General features: G+C 36.8%; 1 protein-coding gene across 1 annotated transcript in view; it reads right to left on the reverse strand.

Annotated features, from left to right (window-relative positions):
* SNX7 (sorting nexin 7) overlaps window positions 1-23,361 on the reverse strand; it is a 97,439-nt gene that overhangs the window by 63,875 nt on the left and 10,203 nt on the right. Inside the window, exons 2-4 of the mRNA XM_036124381.2 lie at window positions 7,189-7,371; window positions 1,151-1,261; window positions 643-807 (exon numbers count right to left, since the gene is read on the reverse strand). Coding sequence (XP_035980274.1) covers window positions 643-807; window positions 1,151-1,261; window positions 7,189-7,371 — 459 coding nt within the window. The remainder of the gene's footprint in view (window positions 1-642; window positions 808-1,150; window positions 1,262-7,188; window positions 7,372-23,361) is intronic.

Consider the following 23,361-nt stretch of genomic DNA (forward strand, 5'->3'; position numbering starts at 1 on the left):
GTAGTACTATCTGCCAAGACTGAGACGAAACACTTTCAAGCCTCTGTCACTTTGGCAACAACTGAGAGATATAAAACTCAATATTGGTCAGCAATCATTTCATATTGACCATCTTCCCTATCCATTCTTTTTCTTGGTGAGTTATATTTTCATAGGTGACAAGAAAAAAGAAGAGGAACACATAAAGTTTCTGGATTAGAAATAGATACGCCCCCTTCCCTTCATTAGGTAATTGAAAGAAAAATAAGAAAACTGTATTCTCTATCTGGCTATCCATCCAACCATCTATCCATTTAATAAAGACTTTTATCCTAACTTGAAAAGTCCTAACCCGTTATAAAAGAAATATATTTGTATATGTTCAGTATTAGCTATATATGCAAGGAATACCCTGACATTATAAAAAAATCAGCTACCAAGAGAAATATAACATGTGTATGTGAGGAAGATAAAAGATGTCTGTGATGTTTACATGTAGATTTGACACAGGGTTAAATCTGAAGGATATCTCTCGAAGGTCTGATAATCCATCTTAATTCAAGGACGCTGCTGCCTGATTTAAAGATAGACAAGAGGAAGCGTACAACCTACTATACATAAAGACACTAAAGGATTATATGAGTATAAATCAAAATTCTTTACCCAAGCTTGTGCAGTAAGAAACACTTTGAAGTCTTCATTAAATGTTAAAGTTGGATGATCAGCAATTCGGTTCAGGAATTTCTGCAGTGCCTTCCTGCGTGTCTCGATGAAGTCATCATTAAAGCGTTCCACCATTCCTTTCACGATAAACTTCTCAGGCAATGGCTGAGGCAAAAAAATTTTAAAACGTATCTGAGCATTATGTGGCATGGGATTACAAGAAATTCTGTACTCTTCCTTTCTGGAAGACTATTCAAACATGTGATGATTTCTTATAAAAATAATTTTTCAAGATTCACAATGCCAGAACCAAAACCTGCAAAATCTTAACATATTTAGAATAGTTTAGAAAAACAAATCTGTACATAGATTGAATGTTTAAGAGCAAATGTTTCTAAGATCAATGAGTTACACTAAATTTAAAGGTCTGACATTAGGTTTTCAGCATTCTAATGATTCACAAGACAAAATGGTAGCCACCCTATGGAAAAAAAAAATGTAGACTTACTGGAATAATCAGAGTGGGGTGTGCTTCTTCAAGTTTTCCTTTCAACCAAAGGAAATCTTGATAACGTCTCCTAACTTCAAATTCACTGGAGTCAAATTCCCCACGAGATGTCTGAAGAAAGAAGGAGAAAATAACAGCACACGCAATATGAGACGGAAGACATTTGCCTAATGTTATTTTAGACATTCTGAAATAAATGGGTCTCTAAGAAAAATTAACAAATTCTAATTATTCAGTGTTTGTCAGCCTGTACTTTTTTTGCAGTCATCAATTCATGTAGCAGATGAAACAAAGCAAACTTTTCAGTATTTCCAGAAAGAAAGCAAACATCATGCTCAAATTTAAAATCCAAACTGAAAAATCTGTCTTAGAGCAGCCATCTGCCTTCCACAAGATTTTAACTACGATTATATTTGGCGTGACTTTCTTGCTAACAAGAAAGTGTGTTCTGAATTTAGGTTTCAAATATATTTTTCTCAAGATGATTAGAATTCAGAATTTGAGGAAAGTTCTATTTTTGTAATTTGGAAAATAACCTGAACATAACTGAGAAAAAATGTTTTCCTGGAATTTGCTCAAATGAATTGCTTTGGTAAAATTTGCTTTTAGTATATGAAAATTCTAACATTTTACAGAGTGATTTTACCACTTTTTAAAAAATGTTATTAATGAAGATTTGATGTGAAAAGAAAATCTTCCTGTCATTTCTTAAGGGATTTTGAGTTATATGCCTAAACTCCTAAAAATTAAGCAAATAAATTAAAATATCTGTTCTCAACAAACCAAAAATCTATGCCAACACATATGACAAGAAGAACATGGGTACAATATCAACCTCACTTCCACTGCATGGATCCCAAACCAAATAAAAAAAGATTATCTAATACACACTCACACCAATATTGCATTAACTAAAATTTTTGCATATTAAAAATTATACACATTAATATTAAGGTTGAAATTTTCCTGGAGGAATAATGATGGAATAACACACTGCATGCATATTTCGCACTCACCAGAAATATCAATCACCCACATAGATGAATGCAATCGTAAAATTAAGTAGTTCAAGTCATAGATGCAATCTTAATTGTCATGAAATAAGGTTCACAAAAGTTATACTTTCCAAGGTTTATTCTTTTAAAATGAATGTTTAGAATATCATACAATATATTTTATCAAAACATTTCCTTTTTAGTGGGAAAAGTGGAGGCAAATGAGATGCAGAAGTCTAAGGAACTAAATGTTCACAAAACACTATGAAATCTTAACTATGGGTACAAGTTATGGAAATGGTAAAAATAGGAAAACTAAATCTAGTAGAAACACAGTTTAACAACATATATACGAGTTGGTATATGTACATATATATGCAAATACACACATATGCATACATATATACACATAAAACATGGTTTATAGTCACTCATTAAAAAATACTTATTGAACACCTTCTTGTACGTGGCACATATGTATAGGTTCACTACCAATTTCCAAAAATATAAATTGGCATAACCAACACTAAAATACTAAAAAATTGGGCAGTTAAGAGCTTTATATGTCCTCAAGAATTTTCAACACTTTAAGTAAACATAGAACAATCTGATATAAATTCTGGCAAGAGGAAGATGTAAAATCAAGTCAAATAATTGGTTGATTCTATCCCCACACTCAGTCATTGACTTAGAAGAGTTTTCTAACATACTGCAATAGCAGAGGAAGAAAACAGAAGATAAGTACAAGTCTCAAAGACAGTGTGTTCTTTTGTGCTACTTTAAGAATTTATTCTATTCCCAAGGAGTTATAAGACTAAGATATGGCAAGGAAAACAAGTATTATCAGCTGGGCTCAGATCATGGTTAATTTCCCAACAGCAGGGACAGAATCGTTGTCTCATCTAAAGTGGCCAATTTTGGTCATTAGAAGATAGATAGAAACTTGCAAACTATAGGAATAACACAGTTTGATGACAGATCTCCAACTTAGAAAGAACATGTGTTCCAAAAAGTTAATTTGAAGTACAAATAATGCTTCTAATATAGGATACAGTTTTCTATGGAAGCTATATGGTAAATGGTGTTTAATTTCTCACACTTGACTTTAAAAGCTTGGGTACTTGAAGTTTAGGATGAATAGACTCATGTGATCTATACCCCTAAATGCACTCATTCAACAAACACTGACCTTTGGTCAAGGGCAGTTACTCTAGGCTCAGAGGATTTAGAAAACTGTTTTTGAGGGAAAATGAATCTGAGAATCAGGAATATATTTTAACCCCTACTCCATACTGGTAGACATTTAGGAGTCTGTCTTCATGATGAGGATGTGAGAGAGAAGACCCTTGTTAAACCTCCTCACTCTTGTTTCTATATGTAGTAAAGGAAGGCACATCTCTTGATCTCCAAAAGAGAAAATACTTTAGAGCAGTCACTTCAGATAGTCTAACCTGGAAAGTAAAGGGTAATTTTCCACAAGGAGAAGAGATGCCAGGAACATGGGCTTCCTGACACTCATCATTATTTACAGCCAGGTCATTCTTAAGTATTGCTAAGTAGATATCGTCAGTGTACATACGTGCGCATGTATATGTGCATTTACCCTTATAATCTTAATGTCATAAATACAAATTTTCATAAAACTAAAACTTTCTCAAGGAAGCCACCTCTGAACCTCCAAACTAGATGGGGTGCCTGTACTCATAAAATCATAGCATCTGTAATTTTTAAATAATTAAATAATTAAGCATGTAATTGTTTAATATCCATCACCCCCCTAGATTGAAAGCTCCATGAAGGCAGAGGGTTATGTCTGTCTTGATTGCTGGTGTTGTCTCAAAATACAAGCACAGTACCCAGGACGTAACTGTCACTCAACAAAACTTCATTGAATATATGAGAAAGTGAATAAATGATAATAAGTGAATAACAAAGAAAAGACTATTTGATAACATAATATCCATCTACTAAATATTTATATATTTGTATCTGCAAGGCATATTTTAGCATATATAGGTTTAGTCTAAATACTAGGATATAGTAAAAATAATCAGAAGTAGAACAAAGGGATTTATTGTATAATAGGTTATTTCATAAAAATGAAACGAAAGATAGTTGGCCATAACCATGTAGAGATGCACAGAAAACACATACAGTGTGAACATAAATGGTCTGGATTTAAATCCCAGCTCAGGTAATCATTATGTTGTGTGACCTTTGGCAACTGAGTTTCAGGGTCCTCATGCACAAAATGGGGATAACTCATAACATTTAGGTCCTAGGATCATTGTTTTTTTTTTTTTCTAAAGATTTTATTTATTCATTTGAGACACAGGGATACAGAGAGAGAGAGAGAGAGAGCATGAGCAGGGAGAGAGGCAGAGGGAGAGGGAGAAGCAGGCTCCCCGCTGAGCAGGGAGCCCGATGCGGGGCTCGATCCCAGGACGCTGGGATCATGACCTGAGCCGAAGGCAGACGCTTAACCATCTGAGCCACCCAGGCGCCCCCATTGTTAAGCTTTAAATAAGTTAATATGTATAAAGTGGTTAGAACATTGCCTGGCACAAAATAATCACACAATAAATGTTAGTTAAACACACTGTAATATTATCACTACTAATACTACAATGAGAACAGTACATTTAAAGTACAATGTAAATTTGAATAACTCATCAGAATTATATGTCAGTGATTAGAGTAAAATTCACATGATGGCTTATAAAAAAGTGTCTTTCTAAGAGAAACTAATAATGATGGGAAAATTAGTCAGTCACACAAATTCTTTGCTAGGAAGGAAGATAACAACGGGTGCTTATAATTAAAATAGTAATACCAGGAGAAATCTGGTTCTATTCTTAGCAGTATGTCTGTATAAACACATTAAATATTCACAAAGACCCTACAAGGTTAGTACTGTTATCTTATTTATAACTGAAGAAACTAAGCATAGAGAGGTTAATTAAATTGCCCAAGACACATAGCAAGAAAGGGGAGTCATCAAGATTCAATTCCATGCTGTCTTGCTCTACAGCATCCTGATATAAGTATGATACCATAAATTTCTTCACTCATCCATTCACCGAAAAGTTAAATTGCTTACTTACTATATCCTAAGGATTGTGTTTGGAAATATGGATAACTGAAGATACAATTACCTTCCTTAAGAAGCTCACAGACTTGTTAGGAATAAATACAAATAAACACATACAGATAGGCGAGTACTGAACATGTATTATGTGACAGGCATTCTGCTAAGTGTTTTGCATTGATTACCAATCCTAAATCAATTCTTACAGCAACTCTACAGAACCAGATTCGATTATCATTTCTGTTTTATAGATTTAAAAAAAAAAAAAAAAACCCTGAGGCTTAGAAGGATTAAATATAGACCTTTAATTTCTTTGCTATATTGACTCCAGTGTTTTACATTCTTTAAGAATCCAATTAGGACAACATGAGAAAACAGAAGAAAGAAAGAGGACTTGAGCCTGCAGGTGCCGGGGGGAGGGGGGAGCAGGCATCATTTTGAGTTGCTGAAAATAAACAGTAGTTTATTCTTCCTCTAGAAGAGGAAGGACATAGCAAATAAGGAGAAGTAAATGCCAAGTAATGAGAGTAAGAAATACCCTAGAGGGGCGCCTGGGTGGCTCAGTCGGTTAAGCGTCCACCTTTGGCTCAGGTCATGGTCTCAGGGTCCTGGGATCGGGCCCCACATAGGGCTCTCTGCTCATTGGAGAGCCTGCTTCTGCCTCTGCCCCTCCCCTCCACTCCTGCTCTCTCTCTCTCTGGCTCTCTCTCTCTCTCTCAAATAAATAAATAAAATCTTATAAAAAAAAAAAAAAGAAATATCCTAGAGTATTCAGATAACAAAAATAGTTCTAGTTGAGTGGAGAGCAGGAGTATTAAAAATGGGGAGGTAGGAGATGAGTCTTATATGGTAAGCTGGCATCAGACTGAGAAATTCTTTGTATGTCATTCAAAGGAATTTGTACTTTGTTCTATAGGAAATGAGGAACCAAGGAAGGATTTTAAGAATCTGAGTGAAGAGATCAATATATTTTTATGAAATATAACTAGCAGCAAGGTGGAATTTGCACTGGAAGAAGTGATTACAGGAAGATGGTCCAAACCCTTTTCAGCTACAAAAAAGATGTACTACAAAAGAGATTAGGGTGGGGCTTCATAAAGAAAATATTATAGGGGCGCCTGGGTGGCTCAGATGGTTAAGCATCTGCTTTCGGCTCAGGTCATGATCCCAGGGTCCTGGGATCAAGCCCCGCGCAGGCTCCCTGCTCAGTGGGGAGACTGCTTCTCCCTCTTCCTCTGCCCCTTCTCCCCACTCGGGCTCTCTCTCTCTCAAATAAAATCTTTAAAAAAAAAAAAGAAAAGAAAATGTTACAACTTATGAATATAATTCTTAAAGGCTGCTAGTACATAAGGATTTAAAAAAAAAACCCAGTTATACTATTTGGTTGTTTTATTCTGTCAGAAGTAAACTGTCTTTTTTACAGAGTCTTCTCCTAGGATTAAGAAGATTTGGTTCTAGATTTACTCTGCCTTTGAATTATTGGAGAACTAACAGTATCTTATAAAGCAGCCACTTGCTCTTATTTGGAAAACAAATGAAATTATATTTTGTAATCTTCAGAAGATATGCTACAACATTATATATATTATACATATATGTATATATTTGTGTATATATGTATTATATCAAGTTTTTAAATAGTTTTCTTTATTAGAAAACTGAAGCTCTTCTTTTCCTAAGATATTTCTTCATAATTTTTGAAACTAGAAACTAAATGTTCCTCTTTCAAGACGCATAAGTGCTAAAAGATGAGTGACTGTTGTAATCTGAATTTCACTGATTTCATACAGAACAAGGGAAGGATAGATCAGATGCAATGTCTTACCCAAAATGGTTGAAAAACAGTAAGTCAATTCAGCTAAGATTATCTACTGTTGAAAGTCATAGTGAACAAAAAGCACTTCCAAAAGTTCAGAGAGCAACTGTATTCAAGAAAGTATTTATTAAAAATTTACCTTAGTAATAATCCTGTAAGTAATGAAAGTTTCAATTGTAGTAACATGGCTTTCAGGTTCATCAACTGTAATGAAGAGATCTTTCAAATCTGGCTCATCTTCAAACTTGACTTGATTTATCATTGACAGAGGGGATGTTGGCATCATAGGGCTGAAGGAATTCATGTCCATCAGTGAGGCATCCTAAGGAATTAAACACATTCAAAAATTAGCATCTATAGAAGAAATAGTTTAAAATCCTCTTTTTTTCTTAGAAACCATGAATACTAATGAAATATGTCAAGAACAAAAAGGATGATTGGACTCATGGTTAAATATGGTATGTTGAACATGTATTTTTATCTCTGTTTCCTCTTAAAATCCCACTTTAAAAATGACAGCAAAGAAACAAATTAAAACAAAACAAGACAAAAAGGCATAAAAAGGCATAAACCCTCAAGGTAATAAAAGAGAGAGAGAGAAGGAGACTAAGCAAACAAAAGTAACAACTTTTTGGAAACTGGAAATCTGATCGTTGAGGGGTAAGTGAAATAGCAGCACAGAGAAAGCTGAACAATAAACCTAGATGATGGTAAACTTAGAAGGCACGTTTATAAGACAGAATTCCAGAGTGACTTGAGAATTACAGGCAGCAGAAACCCGTGGACACAGAGTGCTGGTAGAGCTAAAACCAGAGGACTGGTTGAAGAGCTAATAAAACCAAAAAAAAAAAAAGAGAGAGAGAGAGAGAGAGTTAGTACCTCAGATTCCCTCACCTACCCCATGCCATCAGGTGACATTTCTTTCCCAGTTTTGCAGAAAACTGGAAGTTTACTTTCTGGAGTGTCTCTGAACTCAAGGTTGCCAGGCAGAATGGAGGAAGAAAGAGCAAGGGAAAGTCCTATAGACTAGATAGGAAGATAGCCAGCCCTCTCCTCATCTGGCCGCAAGGATGCTGGCAGCAATGTGCAAAATTCCACACAGTGGTCAGAGGGTTCCTCTCACCTCACCATTCTGAGAAAAAACTAACAGTTGCAGTCCCTGATGAATTAACCAGGTCTCTGCATAATCACCCTGCAGTGAAGCCCCTACCATACATGCTGAATATCTACTCCACTTTTTATTACCTGATGTAGAGACTACAAAATATCTAAATATGCAGAAAGCCTCTGATGTGAAAGACTCACAAACAAACAGAAGACAGGAAGCAGTTAGAGAACAGAACGCTTACAAAAAACAGATGAAGTCATCAGAGATAAGAATGATATCTAATTCATGAATAAAAACAGGAGTTATATTCTTAAAAAATTCAGAGAACAGCAGCAAGACAATAAAAAAGGAGGCTCATGAAAATTGAAATATGATAATAAGATAACAACTCAACAGGAAGTTTGAAAGCTAGAAGTCAAGAACTAAGCTGAATTAAAAGAACAAGAGATGGAAAACGAGAAGGAGGTGTTTTTAAAAATTGAACGATCCAGGCAGGCAGTGCCTTAATAAAACTAACTCCATAAAATGAAGAAGGAAAATGTGCTTTGAACTGAAGGGTTTCCAGGTTGATAGGGCCTCTCACACCTCCTCAAAATGAATGAGGCAGTGGTGGGGTGGGATGTGCTCCTGCAACCATCCATTACCATGACATTTCATAGTAGAGGTTAGCTTCCAGAGAGAATATAAACAGGTAAAGTACAATAGGAATCTCAGGAATCAGAATGGCTCCCTATTTCTCAATGGTAACACAGGAAACTAAATGACAATAAAATATCTTCCAAATTTTGAGAGAATATCTTCTACCTAGAACTCTATATAGCCAGGCAAATTGTCATTCAAGTATACACGTAGATTAAAGCTGTTTCAGATAGAAAAGATTCCAAAAACTGACTTCCCTTGAACCCATTCTTTGAAAGCTTCTTTAACTTGCCAAAATAAGGGCATAGAGCAAGAAGAAATAGGGTCTAGGGGACACCTGGGTGGCTCAGTCAGTTGAGCATCCGACTCTTGGTTTTGGCTCAGGTCATGATCTCAGGGTTGTAGGACCAAGCCCAGCATAGGGCTCTGTGCTCAGCAGGGAATGTGTTTGAGATTCTCTCTCTCCCTCTCCCTCCGCTCCTCCCCTGCCCTTCAAAATAAATAAATAAATCTTAAAAAAAAAAGAAGAAGTAACAGAATCTAAAAACAGCAGATTCAACAGAAAAGAGAACCAGAAGCAATTCTTCAAATGATTGTGAAGGAATGTTCCAGGTTGACAGCTTTGCAGCAGAACTAGGGAACAACCTATATAGACCTGGTCAGGAAGACAGAGTCACCAGGGAGGCAAGGAGATGAAGAGGGAGAAAGAATAAAGGAAGAGAGGGAAGAAGGAAGGAGGGACAGAAGGAAAGACACAGGGGAGTAAGCAAAGGAAGGAGGAAAAGAAAAAAAAGAGAGGAAAGGAAGGAAGGAAGGGAGAGAGGGAGGGAGGGAAGGAAGAAGGAAAAGAAAGAAAGAAAGAAAGAAAGAAAGAAAGAAAGAAAGAAAGAAAGAAAGAAAGAAAGAAAGAAAGAAAGGAGAAAGAAAGAGAAAAAGAAAGAAAGAAAAAGAAAGAGAAAGAAAGAAAGAAAAAAGAAAAGAGAAGAGAAGGAGGAAGAGGGAGAGAGGCAGGTGACAGAATATGTGATATGTTTAAACATAATGAGAGGAAGCATGCCATGTTAGTTTTTTTTTCACTTTTTTTAAAATTTATTATGTTAATCACCATACATTACACCATTAGTTTTTGATGTAGTGTTCCATGAGTCATTCTTCACGTATAACACCCAGTGCACCATGCAGAACGTGCCCTCTTTAATACCCATCACCAGGCTGACCCATCCCCCCACCCCCCTCCCCTCTAGAACCCTCAGTTTGTTTCTCAGAGTCCATAGTCTCTCATGGTTCGTCTCCCGCACTGATTTACCCCCTTCATTCTTGCCCTCCTGCTATCTTCTTCTTTTAATTTTTTTATTTTTTAAAATTTTTTATTGTTATGTTAATCACCATGCATTACATCATTAGTTTTTGATGTAGTGTTCCATGATTCATTGTTTGTGCATAACACCCAGTGCTCCATGCAGAACATGCCCTCTTTAATACCCATCACCAGGCTAACCCATCCTCCCACCCCCTCCCCTCTAGAATCCTGTTTGTTTCTCAGAGTCCATCGTCTCTCATGGTTCATCTCCCCCTCCGATTTCCCCCCCTTCATTCTTCCCCTCCTGCTATCTTCTTCTTCTTCTTTTTTTTTCTTAATATATACTGCATTATTTGTTTCAGAGGTACAGACCTGTGATTCAACAGTCTTACACAATTCACAGCACTCACCATAGCACATACCCTCCCCAATGTCTATCACCCAGTCACCCCATCCCTCCCACCCCCCACCACTCCAGCAACCCTCAGTTTGTTTCCTGAGATTAAGAATTCCTCATATCAGTGAGATCATATGATACATGTCTTTCTCTGATTGACTTATTTCGCTCAGCATATTACCCTCCAGTTCCATCCACGTCGTTGCAAATGGCAAGATCTCATTCCTTTTGATGGCTGCAATGTCCACAATAGCCAAACTGTGGAAAGAGCCAAGATGTCCATCGACAGATGAATGGATAAAGAAGATGTGGTATATACATACAATGGACTATTATGCAGCCATGCTAGATTTTGTAGAGGAATCGAGATGGGTGCAGGGAAAGCAAGAGCGAGGGATAAAGAAGTAGAGGAAAAGAATGAATGAAGGAATAAATGAATGATAAACTCTCAAGAAAGCAAAAGATGTACAAGAATGAAAATGTAATCCTAATTCACTATATGGCTTGACTGTGAATAAAAATAAATTGTTCTTAATCCTGAATTTAACTAAAAATGGTGTTATAATTATACTGATCAGAAGAAAAATACAGGTACTGTATATGTTTGAGGGGAAGAGACATTGCCTGTAAAATAGCTTCAAAAATGCAATTCCTATGATGGAAAAAAGGAAGATGAGCAACTGTTTCAGACTGAAGAAGACCAAAGAGACATAATAGCTAAATACAACATGTGATCTTGAATTGGATTCCATACCAAAGGAGGAGAACCTTTGTTTTTTCTCTCTAAACTATGTTATTGGGACAACTAGAGAAATCTAAAAGGGTCTGTGGATTAGAATGTAGTATTGTGTCAATATTAGTTTCCTGATTTGGATATGTATACTGTAATTTGGTAGGAGAGTGTCCCTGTTTTCATAAAATACATGCAGACCTATTCAGGATTAATAAAACATCATGTCTCCAATTTACTCAACTAACACAGAGAGAGAGAGAGAAAGGAAAAATTGTGAAATCGCAGTCATTGGGAAATCTAGGTTCTTTGTGGTATTCTTGCAACTTTTCTCCCAGTTTGAAATTACTTCAAAATAAAAAGTATATTTATAGTTTTTAAAAGTCAAATAATTCTACAAAGTTTAAAATAAAACAAAACAAATTAAAATTTAAAAGCAGCTTCCTCTGCTCCAGAATTGCTGTTCTCAGTTCACGCTCCTCAGAAACAAATGCAGAACTCTATTAGCTGTTTTTGTTCCTTGTTACATTCCTTATTTCAAAATAACATATGTATTGCTTCTTTTTTTTTTTTTTTTCAATTTTGACATTATCAGTAGGTTTCCTACTAAGGAGAAAAAAGAGTATTTATTTACTTAGTCAATTAATTATACAAGTATAGACTCACAGATTCCTATGTTATTCAACAGGTTATAATTGTTAAGTGTTCAAGACCTGACGCGTGGGACCCCCTAGCGGCACCTGTGTGTTTTTGATTTGTCTTCATTATTCCTTGAGCACTTTACACAACATAACTTGGCAGAATAAGATGTTTCAGGTTTATCATATTTTCCCTGACCCCACTACGGAATCAGACATGTCTCCAAGGAGCTCTGGTTCCTTCTAGAGGAAACTGGAATTTGGAAACCAAGATGTGAATGATAGGAAATATAAGTATAATACACACACACATACACATGCACATACACATCTGGATCCAGATATATACAGATAGATATTAAATACCATGAGTTCACACTGATACCTCCAATTACAATTTGACACCATTTGACTGTTCCGGCCTTACCTCTTTCCATATTTGTAACTCTTTTCTCCAGCAGAGAGAAGCCTGGCTCCCAGTATCCTGAAGATATTTATTAATATGCTCAATCCCCTTACATGTAACCAATCTCCCAACCAGGCCAACTGTCTCCTCAGCCCTGACCCCATGAGCCAAGGCAGTCTTATTCTCATTCACAACCACACAGGTTCCCTCCTCAGCCCCAATCCCACTGGCTACTTCCTTGGACATACTGTCTCCTCAGGCATTTTCAATAGTTTGTTTCTAAAGAAAGGGCTGCATGTTATTTTTTTAATAAAAATTTTTAAATGAAACAAAAGGATAATATGCAGTAAATTCTACAAGTAATGTTTTATTCATATGCAAAGATAAAACTAACAGTACCAATATAACATTTGAATTATTTCTTCAGTAGTAATAATGACTTGTTTCCACCTCTCTGCTTTCTCTTTTAGATACCACTTTTTTCCTCCAAAATTAAGAATACAGATGTCAGAATCAAAATTTTGTCTGTTGTTATGAACAGATTAAATTTAACCAACACACTTAAAGATGAATTCGGCAACAAAGTCCATCATAACTTAGCAACAGAGTTTAGCCAGTCCTAAATGAAAAAAAAAAAAATCATTACAAAGGAGGCCCAAAACTGGGTTCCAGTCCTTTCTCTGCCACTAACTAAGCAGGTAACTTTGAACAATTAATTCAGCCTTTCAAGGTTAAACTGAGGATCCGGAGTTGAAAATCTGCAAAATCTTTCCCACCTCAAAGACTAAGACAGGACAACTTCTAAATGTATTAATATAGAAAAATGTAGCAAAACCCTGATATTTTAAGAAAAGGAATGCTTTTGTAGTACTAGGAATGAAAAAAAAGATTGAAATCATAATACTGACTTATTTTTCCCCTCAAAACAAATCAACTTAAATCCTTGTGAAGCATCAGTAATACCCAGAGCACTATTCTCAAGGTTCATCCCACACAAAAAGTTAGTTATGTGAACTATAATATAGCATTTGGTAACCCCTCAATGCAATAATGCAAGAGATATTATGGTAGGACACACCAGTTGAAGAGATAAGAACAACAATCGCTGTTTAAATTAAGAAGATTCAGGTTATTGTGATTACAAAATGATTTGTGAAAGGAAAAACATTTAGGCATGATTTAGACCAAGGAATAGAAGACAGGTAACAGCTGTTATTAATGAGACACAAAAACAGAGACAATAAATGTCTTGCAATGAAAGTTTAGCAAAATAAATTATGGCATATCCCTATTGATAGGTTACAATAAAGTCTATCCATGTGATATTCTAGAAGTAATATTAAAAGTAATATTCTAGAAGTAGCTTAGAATACAGTATGTTAGAAACAGGGTCATAGTATGTTATTAAAAGAAAATAACAGGATATAAAATTTGTGTACAATTAGATTCTTATGTGTGTATGTGTGTTTATGTGTATGTAAGACAGACAGGGTAGGAGAGAAAAAGTGTGAGAGAGAGACAGGGGACACAAACTTATAAGCTATACCAAAAAAGTTAACTGAAGTTATTCCAGGTGTTGGGATTGCTGTTGAGTTTAATATTTTTCTATGAGTTTCTGCATTTCCACATATTCTAAAATAAACATATATTGAGGAAAATATTAAAATTGTTAGTGTCAACACTGTGTATAATATGTTCCAAGGCAGTAAGAACTACTGTAATAAGTTAAAACAATTGTCTAGGGCCATTTGGGCAAAGGACCTTGGATTACATTTGATTTTTTTTCTTAACTCATCAAAGTTGCATAATTAAATAGGAAATTTTAAAATGTTTGGAATCACATGGAAATTGGATTATCGAGATAAATTATGGAATGCTAACACAATGGAATACTAAGGAGCCATTAAAAACATAATTTAGAGGTTCCAAGTGAATATGCAGTCAGCATATACAAAAATATCTCTCCGTATAGTATATATTGTATATAGTATAGCCACTTCACTACGTAAGTATCTGTTTTTGCAATCCAAAGATTTTCACTCTTATGGAAAAAGATGAAAAGCAAAAACAGTGTTCAGCAACTGCTCTGCAGCAAGCCCTTAGAGAGGCTGAGTGCACCCCAAGCAGTAAGAGGGGCGATACCAAGCTCCTTCCCCAGGAACTACACTCAGCATCCTGGCATCAAACTCCACAGCTTGAACTGTGTCTGTGAACATCTGTGCTTTATCCCCATTTATTTTGTGCATCCATTAGCAAAATGTGTCCTAAGGTGTCAGAAAAGCCTAAGAGAGGCTGTGTTTTGGGTCTGGGAATATTCAAAAAAATGTTCCATATAGATTAATGGTAACTGCTCCTTCACTTTATGCCATTTCAGCTTATGAAAGGTTTCACTGGAATGCTCTACTTTCAGATCGGGGCGGCGGGGCGGGGGCGGGGGGGGGGTTCCTGTAGTAGCTTTTTAAGCTGACAAATTTTAATTTGATAGGCAAACGTACTTTAAATTTCCCTGACACTGCACACAACCATGTGCTTTGGTATTCTTTGTAGTCACCCTCTTAACTCACCACAACCCACTCCTTATACCTACTACATAATTTAGCATTCTATTTCTTCTGCTTAAAATGCATCCTTTTGTAGAGCGGGAAAGATCTGCATGAATTTACAAAGGCTCACAATTCCAATGAGCATAGTGTGGTGTCAAAAATATGCTTCAATATCAAGCAAAGGAAGAAAATTACAAGCTGAAATTTAGCAACATCCAAGAATTCAGTAGAAGGATTTAAATTACTATGAATCACTCAAAAACATTCTTAAAACCTCAATAAAACTGACTATCCAAAGAGTTATATTCACTTCAAAAAAAGGGAAAGAAAATATAATGACAATGCTTAAAAGATTTACATTTGGACATGAATAAGAGAAGAAAATAAGTGTTTGAGAAGATCCAAAGAAGCAATTAACAAAAAAGCCCTCCATTTAACCTTTTGTGGTGGATGCTTTTCAGGAGAAATGGATCATTAAAATTTGTTCTTTCCAAACAAAGGTCTCACCTCCACAATAACATGTGCTTCTTCCTCCTGTTAGTTATCTCTCTTTTCTCTCTCCCCGCCCCCACCCCTGAACTTTATTTATACATTCATTCATTCTTAGCATTTGGATAGATGTCCATTATCCTCTGATCTTTTAGACAATGAAAGTACACCATTTCATTTTCTTTCTTCAAGAGATTAAAGCAGAAGGGAAATGATCTGTGTGGTAAATCTCGACTTCTTAAATAACACTGAATACCTTTCTTACACCTAGGATAGTGAAGACACACAGGCACACACACACCAAAAATCCTGGGATGGTTTCAAGCCCAGACGTGAACATGTATAATAGCGAAGCCAAATTATTGCAAGAAGTCACTGTCTTCTACCCTTATTCCAAACCAACACATCCATCAAGAGAGAAACAACTTAAATGACTTTACTGAAATTAATGGACATTAGAATTGTGTTAGCATGATACTGAAATTTATTGATACAATCACTTACAAATTAAGTGTAAGTTTTCCTTGTTGTTACATTTGGTTTATTTTAAGCATATGTTATGGGTTAAATTATGTCCTTCCAAAATTCATATGATGAAGAGACCTAATACCTCAGAATGTGACTTTATTTAGAGACAGGGTCTTACAGAGGTTATTAAGTCAAAATGTGGCCATTGGTTTGGGTCCTTACACAATATGACAGGTGTCTTTCTAAAAAGTACAAATTTGGACACAGAGACATGTATAGAGGGAAGACAATGTTAAGAAACATAAGGAGAAACAAACTGAGGGTTCTAGAGGGGAGGCGGGTTAGGGGGATGAGTTAGCCTGGTGATGGGTATTAAAGAGAGCACGTATTGAATGGAGCACTGGGTGTTATACACGAACAATGAATCATGATGGAACACTACAACAAAAACTAATGATGTAATGTACGGTGATTAATGTAACATAATAAAATAAAATTTAAAAAAAAAAAAGAAGAAAGATAAGGAGAAGAGAGCCATCTACAAGCCAAGCCAGGTTGAGAGGCCTGGAACAGATTCCCTCCTCACTGCTCTCAGAAGGAACCAACCCCACTGACACCTTCACTTCAGGACTTCTAGCTTCCAGAACTGGGAAAAAGGTAAATAAATGTCTCTTGTTTCAGACATTTCAGACACAGACACCTAGTCTATGGTACTCTGTTACGGCAGCCCTGGCAAACTGACAGCATTTCTACACATAGAGTTGTACACAATAAAAATTTAAGGAAGGAAGCAAGGGTGGAAACGTAGGAAGGAATTATGATTACTGCATTTCATCCCTGCTCCATGCCTTCATTTTCTTACAGGTTAACAGTCAACTCCAGTAATTTCTGAGAAATGTTTTTGCCTCCCTCCTTTAATGCTCTTAGATGGTTCCAAGGTTCTACTACTGAAATAAATAAAATACATCGCTGAAATTTAAAACAAACAACAGCCTGTCAATATTTGAGTACTCAGGAGATAAACACCCAAAGAAACAGGTTAAAAGGTGAGAGATGACCTTTCTAAGAGGTGTCCTTCCTGAATATCTCCCACTAAAAGGCTACTTGGAAACATCTCATAAATATAACATGAATTACTCTTATAATACTAAATCGTATCTACCATCTGTGCACAAACAGCTATTTTCTTTTTACAAGTAGAGGGAAAAAAAAATCAATGTGAGAAGTGTGATAAATCAGAATAGTGGCATGAAAAGGCCATGCAAATAAAATTTGCTGATGCGCAAGAAACTCGCACACCAAGAGACATCTGGTAAAAAAGCAACTTAAAGTGGAAGGAGTTTGAGAAACTGTGTTATGAGGGACACTCATCCTGATGGGCCTAAATTTAGACTTACCAGCTGTGTTTTGGTTTACAGCTCCTTCCAATCTGCCTGCTTATAATAATAATAAAAAATCAGAAAGGCCTTCTGTGGAACACTGTTGAAAATGTGATTGGGGGAAAAGCCAGCCTGTGTCATGTTCTATAAAGGGGCATACAACACTCTAATCTTGTTTGACATAATTTCCAGGGCTATGTAGGATATATCCCCTTGTATGCACATATGATAATTTATTTATCCATTTTTCTGCTTCTAGTATTTCTATTTTCTAACACTGTTGCCTTGAATGTACTTGGACTTCCTCAGGTTTTGTGCACTCTAAAGCTATATACTAACCATAGTAATTTTTCACATCATTCTATTTGACAGAACATTCCCCTCTGTCTACCTCCCCCAAAATGTAGTATATTAAAAGAAAAAGTCTCTGTAGTCAGGCAGAGAGGTCATATCTCACCTTGGATCACAGAGGATTAAGGAGAGGATAAAAAAGAGAGGAATAAATGTGATGTACACATCATCTGCTTGAAGGCTCTGTATGAATTATTTTAGGTAAACCTTACCACAACCCTGTTGAGTATGTTCTATTTCTACACCCCCACCACTTTTTTTTTAACCAGATAGCAATACTTATCATTTTTGACTTTACACTAGTGAGAAAGTGACACACATTCAGTAGAAACCATACTTTGATTTTGAATTTTGATCTTTTCTTGGGCTAGCGATATACACACAGCACAATACTCTTCCATAAAGCTGGACAGCAGTGTTCCAGTTAGCCATGTGATCATGAGGGTGACAGCCAATACACTTACCACCATGCTGTACACATGCAATCAATCTGTTTTTCACTTTCAGGACAGTATTCAACAAATTCAGTATCTCAGGTGAATGAGATATTCACCACTTTATTATAAAATAGGCTTTTGTTAGATGATTTTGCCCAACTGTAGGCTAATGTAAATATTCTGAGCATGTTTAAGGTAGGCTAGGCTAGTTATGATGTTTGGTAGGTTAGGTGTACTAAATGCATTTCAACTCACAATATTTTCAATTTACGATGGGTATGCCAGGATGTAACCCCATCATAAGTGAAGGAAGATGTGTATATTTTTTTGTATGCATGAAAATACTCTATAATGAAAAATCATTTAAAAACTTATAAAAGGGGTCACCTGGGTGGCTCAGTCTGTTAAGCATCTGCCTTCAGCTTGGGTCATGATCCCAGGGTGCCGGGATTGAGCCCTGTGTCTGGCTCCCTGCTCAGGGGGGAGTCTGCTTCTCCCTCTCCCTTTGCCCCTCCCCCTCACTTGTGCTTGCTCCTTTGCCCTCTCTCAAATAAATAAATAAAATCTTTAAAAAAAGTTATAAAAGGTGTATTCAAATAGGATAAAGATACATTCTTGATTACTGAAAACTGTCCAGTAATTTTCTTTTAAAGTTTTCTCATAAAACTTAGAAATAAAAATAAAGTCCTGTTGACAATTCGTAGGTAGGCAAAGGTAAGTAACTTCCAGATTTTTAGCATTTGTATTCTTTTAAGGGCTTCTTTTTTTATACTCAGACACACACACACACACACACACACACACACACACACACACATTAATGTTCTTATTCACCTTAGTAAAGATCACTGCATATGTAAGCTAGGACAATTAAATAACAAGTAAAATGTTAAGGCTGAAAGACAGGCAAGGCTCCCACACGAAGTGTGTCCTCTAAACCACTGGTACAGTTCTATGTAGGCCTCACCAATATGTCATGTTACTACATGCCAGAGATATTTAAAACCGTTAATGTTAAACCTACAAATGACAAAGGTCTATTCAACTTGCCTCAAAATAAGTTTGGGGTACTGGATACACATATTAAATACAGCATCAGCCAACTACCTATTATAGATTCAGTGATGACTAAGTAGAAACGGAGCAAGCCAGGAAAAAGAATTACTCTAACCAGAACTCCTGAAGAAGTTGAAAATATGTTCTATGGGCAGACAACACTGCAGACCCAACTTAGGAATGTAATAAAATTAAAAAAAAAAAAAAAAAAAAAAAAAGCAGTTCCTAAGGAGCACAGCCAACTGACTGTACACTTACTAGGCATGACTACAATGGAATCCGGCATACAGTAAATTATAACTACGCCCCTAAACCAAAGTTTCATCTTTGTAAATGTTTTCCAGGCAAAAGGCTGAGTTGCCTTGATATCCAGCCACACCAACAACCTTAAAAGCATTCCTAAGAGACTTAATATATACTTATATCAAGAAAACTAGTAGACTGTTAAAACAGCTGTACCAAGAATATTCTTATCCTCTAGTCCTTTCAAATAACATGACAAATACTACATATCATGAATCATTCAACTGGGGAGCTATATCCACACACAGGCACACTGTGGAGATATTGAGGGATTTTGGTTCCAGACAACCACAATAAAGAGAATATTGCAATAAAGTGGGTCAAATGAATTTTTTAGTTTCCCAGTGCATAGAAAAGTCATGTTTACACTAAACTATAGTCTATTAAGTGTGCAGTAGCATTATGTCTAGAAAAGGTACAGTACATACCCTAATTACAAAACACTTTTTTGCTAAAAAATGGTAACCATCATCAGAGCTTTCAGTGAGTTGTAATCTTTTTGCTGGTGGAGGGTTTTGCCACCATGTTGATGGTTGCTGACTGGTCAGGGTGGTGGCTGCTGAAGGCTGGGGAAGCTGTGACAATTTCTTAAAATAAGACAGCAGTGAAGTTTGCTGCAAACATTGACTCTTCCTTTCATGAACAATTTCTCTGTAGCGTGTGATGCTGTTTGATAACACTTTACCCACAGTAGAACTTCTTTCAAAATTGGAGTCGGTCCTCTCAAACCCTGCTGCTGCTTTATCAACTAAGTTGATATAATACTCTAAATTCCTTGTTATCATTTCAACCATCTTCACAGCATCTTCACCAGGATTAGATTCCAGCTCAGGAAACCACTGTCTTTGCTCATCCGTGAGAAGCAGCTCCTCAGCTGTGAAAGTTCAATCATGAGATCACAGCCGTCCAGACGCATGTTCAGGCTCCCCTGCTGCTTCTAGTCCTCTCGCTGTTTCCACCCCATCTGCAGTTCCTTCCTCCGCTGGAGTCCTGAGCCCCCCAAGTCACCCATGAGGGCTGCAATCAACTTCTTCCAGACTCCTGTTCATGTTGATATTGTGACCTCTTCCCATGAATACAAGTGTTCCTAACATCATGTAGAATGGTAAGTCCTTTCCAGAAGGTTTTCAATGGACTTTGCCCAGATCCATTGGAGGAATCACTATCTGTGGCAACTATAGCCTTATGAAATGTATTTCTTAAATTAAGGACTTAAGGAGTAGAAATCACTCCTTGATCCATGGGCTGCAGAATGGATGTTGTGTTAGCAGGCATGAGAACAACATTAATCTCATTGTGCAGCTCCATCAGAGCTCCTGGGTGACCAGGTGCATTGTCAATGAGCAGGCATATTTTGAAAAGAACTTTTTTTCTGAGAAGGAGGTCTCAACAGTGGGCTTAAAATATTCAGTAAACCATGTTGTAAACAGATGTGCTGTCATCCAGGCTTTGTTGTTCCATTTATGAAGCACAGGCAGAGTAGATTTGTAATTCTTAAGGGCTCTAGGGTTTTCAGAATGGTAAATGAGCACTGGCTTCAACTTATAAAGTCACCAGCTGTATTAGTCCCTAACAACAGAGTCAGCCTGTCTTTTGAAGCTTTAAAGCCAGGCATTCACTTCTTTCCAGCTATGAAAGCCGTAGATGGCATCTTCTTCCAATAGAAAGTTGTTTCTTCTACATTGAAAATCTGTTGTTGAGTGTAGCCACCCTCATTAATGATCTGAGCTCGATCTTCTGGATACCTTGCTGCAGCTTCTCCATCAGCACTTGCTGCTTCACCTTGCACTTTTATATTACGGAGATGGCTTCTTTCCTTAAACCTCACTAACCAACCTCTGCTAGCTTCAAACTTTTCTCCTGCAGCTTCCTCACCTCTCTCAGCCTTCACAGAATTGAAGAGTTAGGGCTCTGGCTTAGGTTTTGGGTTAAGGGAATATTGTGGCTGGTTTGATCTTCTATCCAGACCACTAAAATTTTCTCCATATCAATAATAAGACTGTTTCATTTTTACCATTCATGTGTTCACTGGAGTAACACTTTTAAATTCCTTTAAGAACTTTTCCTTTGCATTCACAACTTGGCTGTTTGGTGCAAGGGGCGTAGCTTTTGGAATATCTTGACTTCCGACATGCTTCCTCGTTAAGCTTAATCATTTCTAGCTTCTCCTTTAAAGTGAGAGACATGCAACTCTTCCTTTCACTTGAACACTTGGAGGCTACTGTAGCGTTATTAATTGGCCTAATTTTAATATTGTTGTGTCTCAGGAAATAGGGAGGCTCAAGGAAAAGGAGAGCGACAGGGGAATGACTAGTGAGTGGAACAGCCAGAGCACACACAACATTTATGTATTAAGTTCCCCATCTCATACGGGTGCTGTTCGTGGAACCCCAAAACAAATTACAATGATAACATCAAAGATCACTGATCACAGGTCAGGAATAAATATAATAATAGTTAAAAAGTTTGAAATATTGCAAGAATTTCCAAAATGTGACACAGAGACACAAAGTGAGCAAATACTGTTAGGAAAATGGTGCCAAGAGACTTGCCTGACACACGGTTACCACAGACTTTCAACTGGTAAAAAAAAAATGCAATATTTGCAAAGCCTGCAATAAAGGAAACAACAATAGAATGAGTAAGCCTGTAACACAGCATTTAAGAGACAATACCAAAATTCTGGTAGCACTCTCGACAGTAACTAAAAAACATACGGGAACATATATATGTTTGTGAGTCTCTGAAGATCTCATTACAAATTGCAAACCAGATGCATCTACAACTTGAAAACATTAATCTTATGTACCATAACAGCAAATACTGAAATTCTCTACGGGACAGGGACTGTGCCTTAGCACCATATACTTACATTACTTCATTTAATCCTGTCAACAACATGATGGGAAGTAAGTGCAATTATCATCATCTGCATCTTACAGATAAGCTTGTGGCATAGGGTGATAATAATTCTCCCCAACTCACTTATCTCAACTGGCAGAGTCAAGACTCAATCACCACTACCATCACCACCAGCCATATGCACACACAAAAAGCACCCAGTGTAGAAGCTTTACTTCATTTTACAAATGTTCACTGAATGTCAACCATGTGTCAGGCACTGGGCTGGGGCTGCAACAGCAGCCGAGATGGCAGGCTTCCTGGGCTCGTATGAAGCCCACACTTTAATTAAGCGGGAGGGCTTGAGATAATAAACAAGTAAACATAGAGAAAAAACAAGAAAATTCCAGATTTGAATAAGTATTGATAAACAAGGTTATAAATTCCAAAAAAAAAGTGGGGTGGGTTGCTGGGGTAACACTGAAAGGGAGAAAGAGGAACGCTCCTGATAGAGCTATCGGGGAAGGTGTCTTTCAGGAGGTAATATTGAAAAGGAGGCAGTCATGAAAAACACTGAGGGAAAAGGATTCCAGTCTGGAGAGCCAATGAAGCCTATGACAGGAAAGGACTCAGAATGCTGGAGGGACCAGAAAGGTGGCAAATGGCGGGAACACAGGCTTTGGTGAAGGTCTAAACAGCAAAAAACTCATTTTAACATTTACTGTGTCAGAATTGTAAGTATTCACATTTTCATCTTATAGGTCTTGAAAAAAGGGAAGGGAGACCTCCCTGATAAATGACTGTTGCACCTAAAAATCCAAAAGTGAGACATTTGTTGTACACTAGAGGTTTTTAAGGATCTGTATGGTCTTACTCAGACTATCATGAGCATTAGCCAATTGGAGATTAGTAATCATGATGTTTTTCTATTTGTCTCAATTATGCTCCTTACCTAGTGAAAAAATTTCTTTTTTGTACTTAATACCCCATGGGGAAAAAATGTTTTTCCTTATTCAGAGAGGTCCAACATGCCATTTGCCTCTAGCTTTGCCACAAGACCACTGTGGGAGATGGTATGATTGTTCCCAGTGGCCCTCTGTCTTCCTATGAGAGCATTATATCTCCTGGTCAACTGCCAGGTAACTTTCAGTGCCTCCTTATAGAAGGAAAAGAGTCTCCCACCACAATGGATTTGATCATTGACTTAGTTTGGATAATGGCATGTGT

Source organism: Halichoerus grypus, chromosome 5 (genome assembly GCF_964656455.1).
Source record: "Halichoerus grypus chromosome 5, mHalGry1.hap1.1, whole genome shotgun sequence".
In the NCBI taxonomy this organism is placed as follows: Eukaryota; Metazoa; Chordata; class Mammalia; order Carnivora; family Phocidae; genus Halichoerus; species Halichoerus grypus.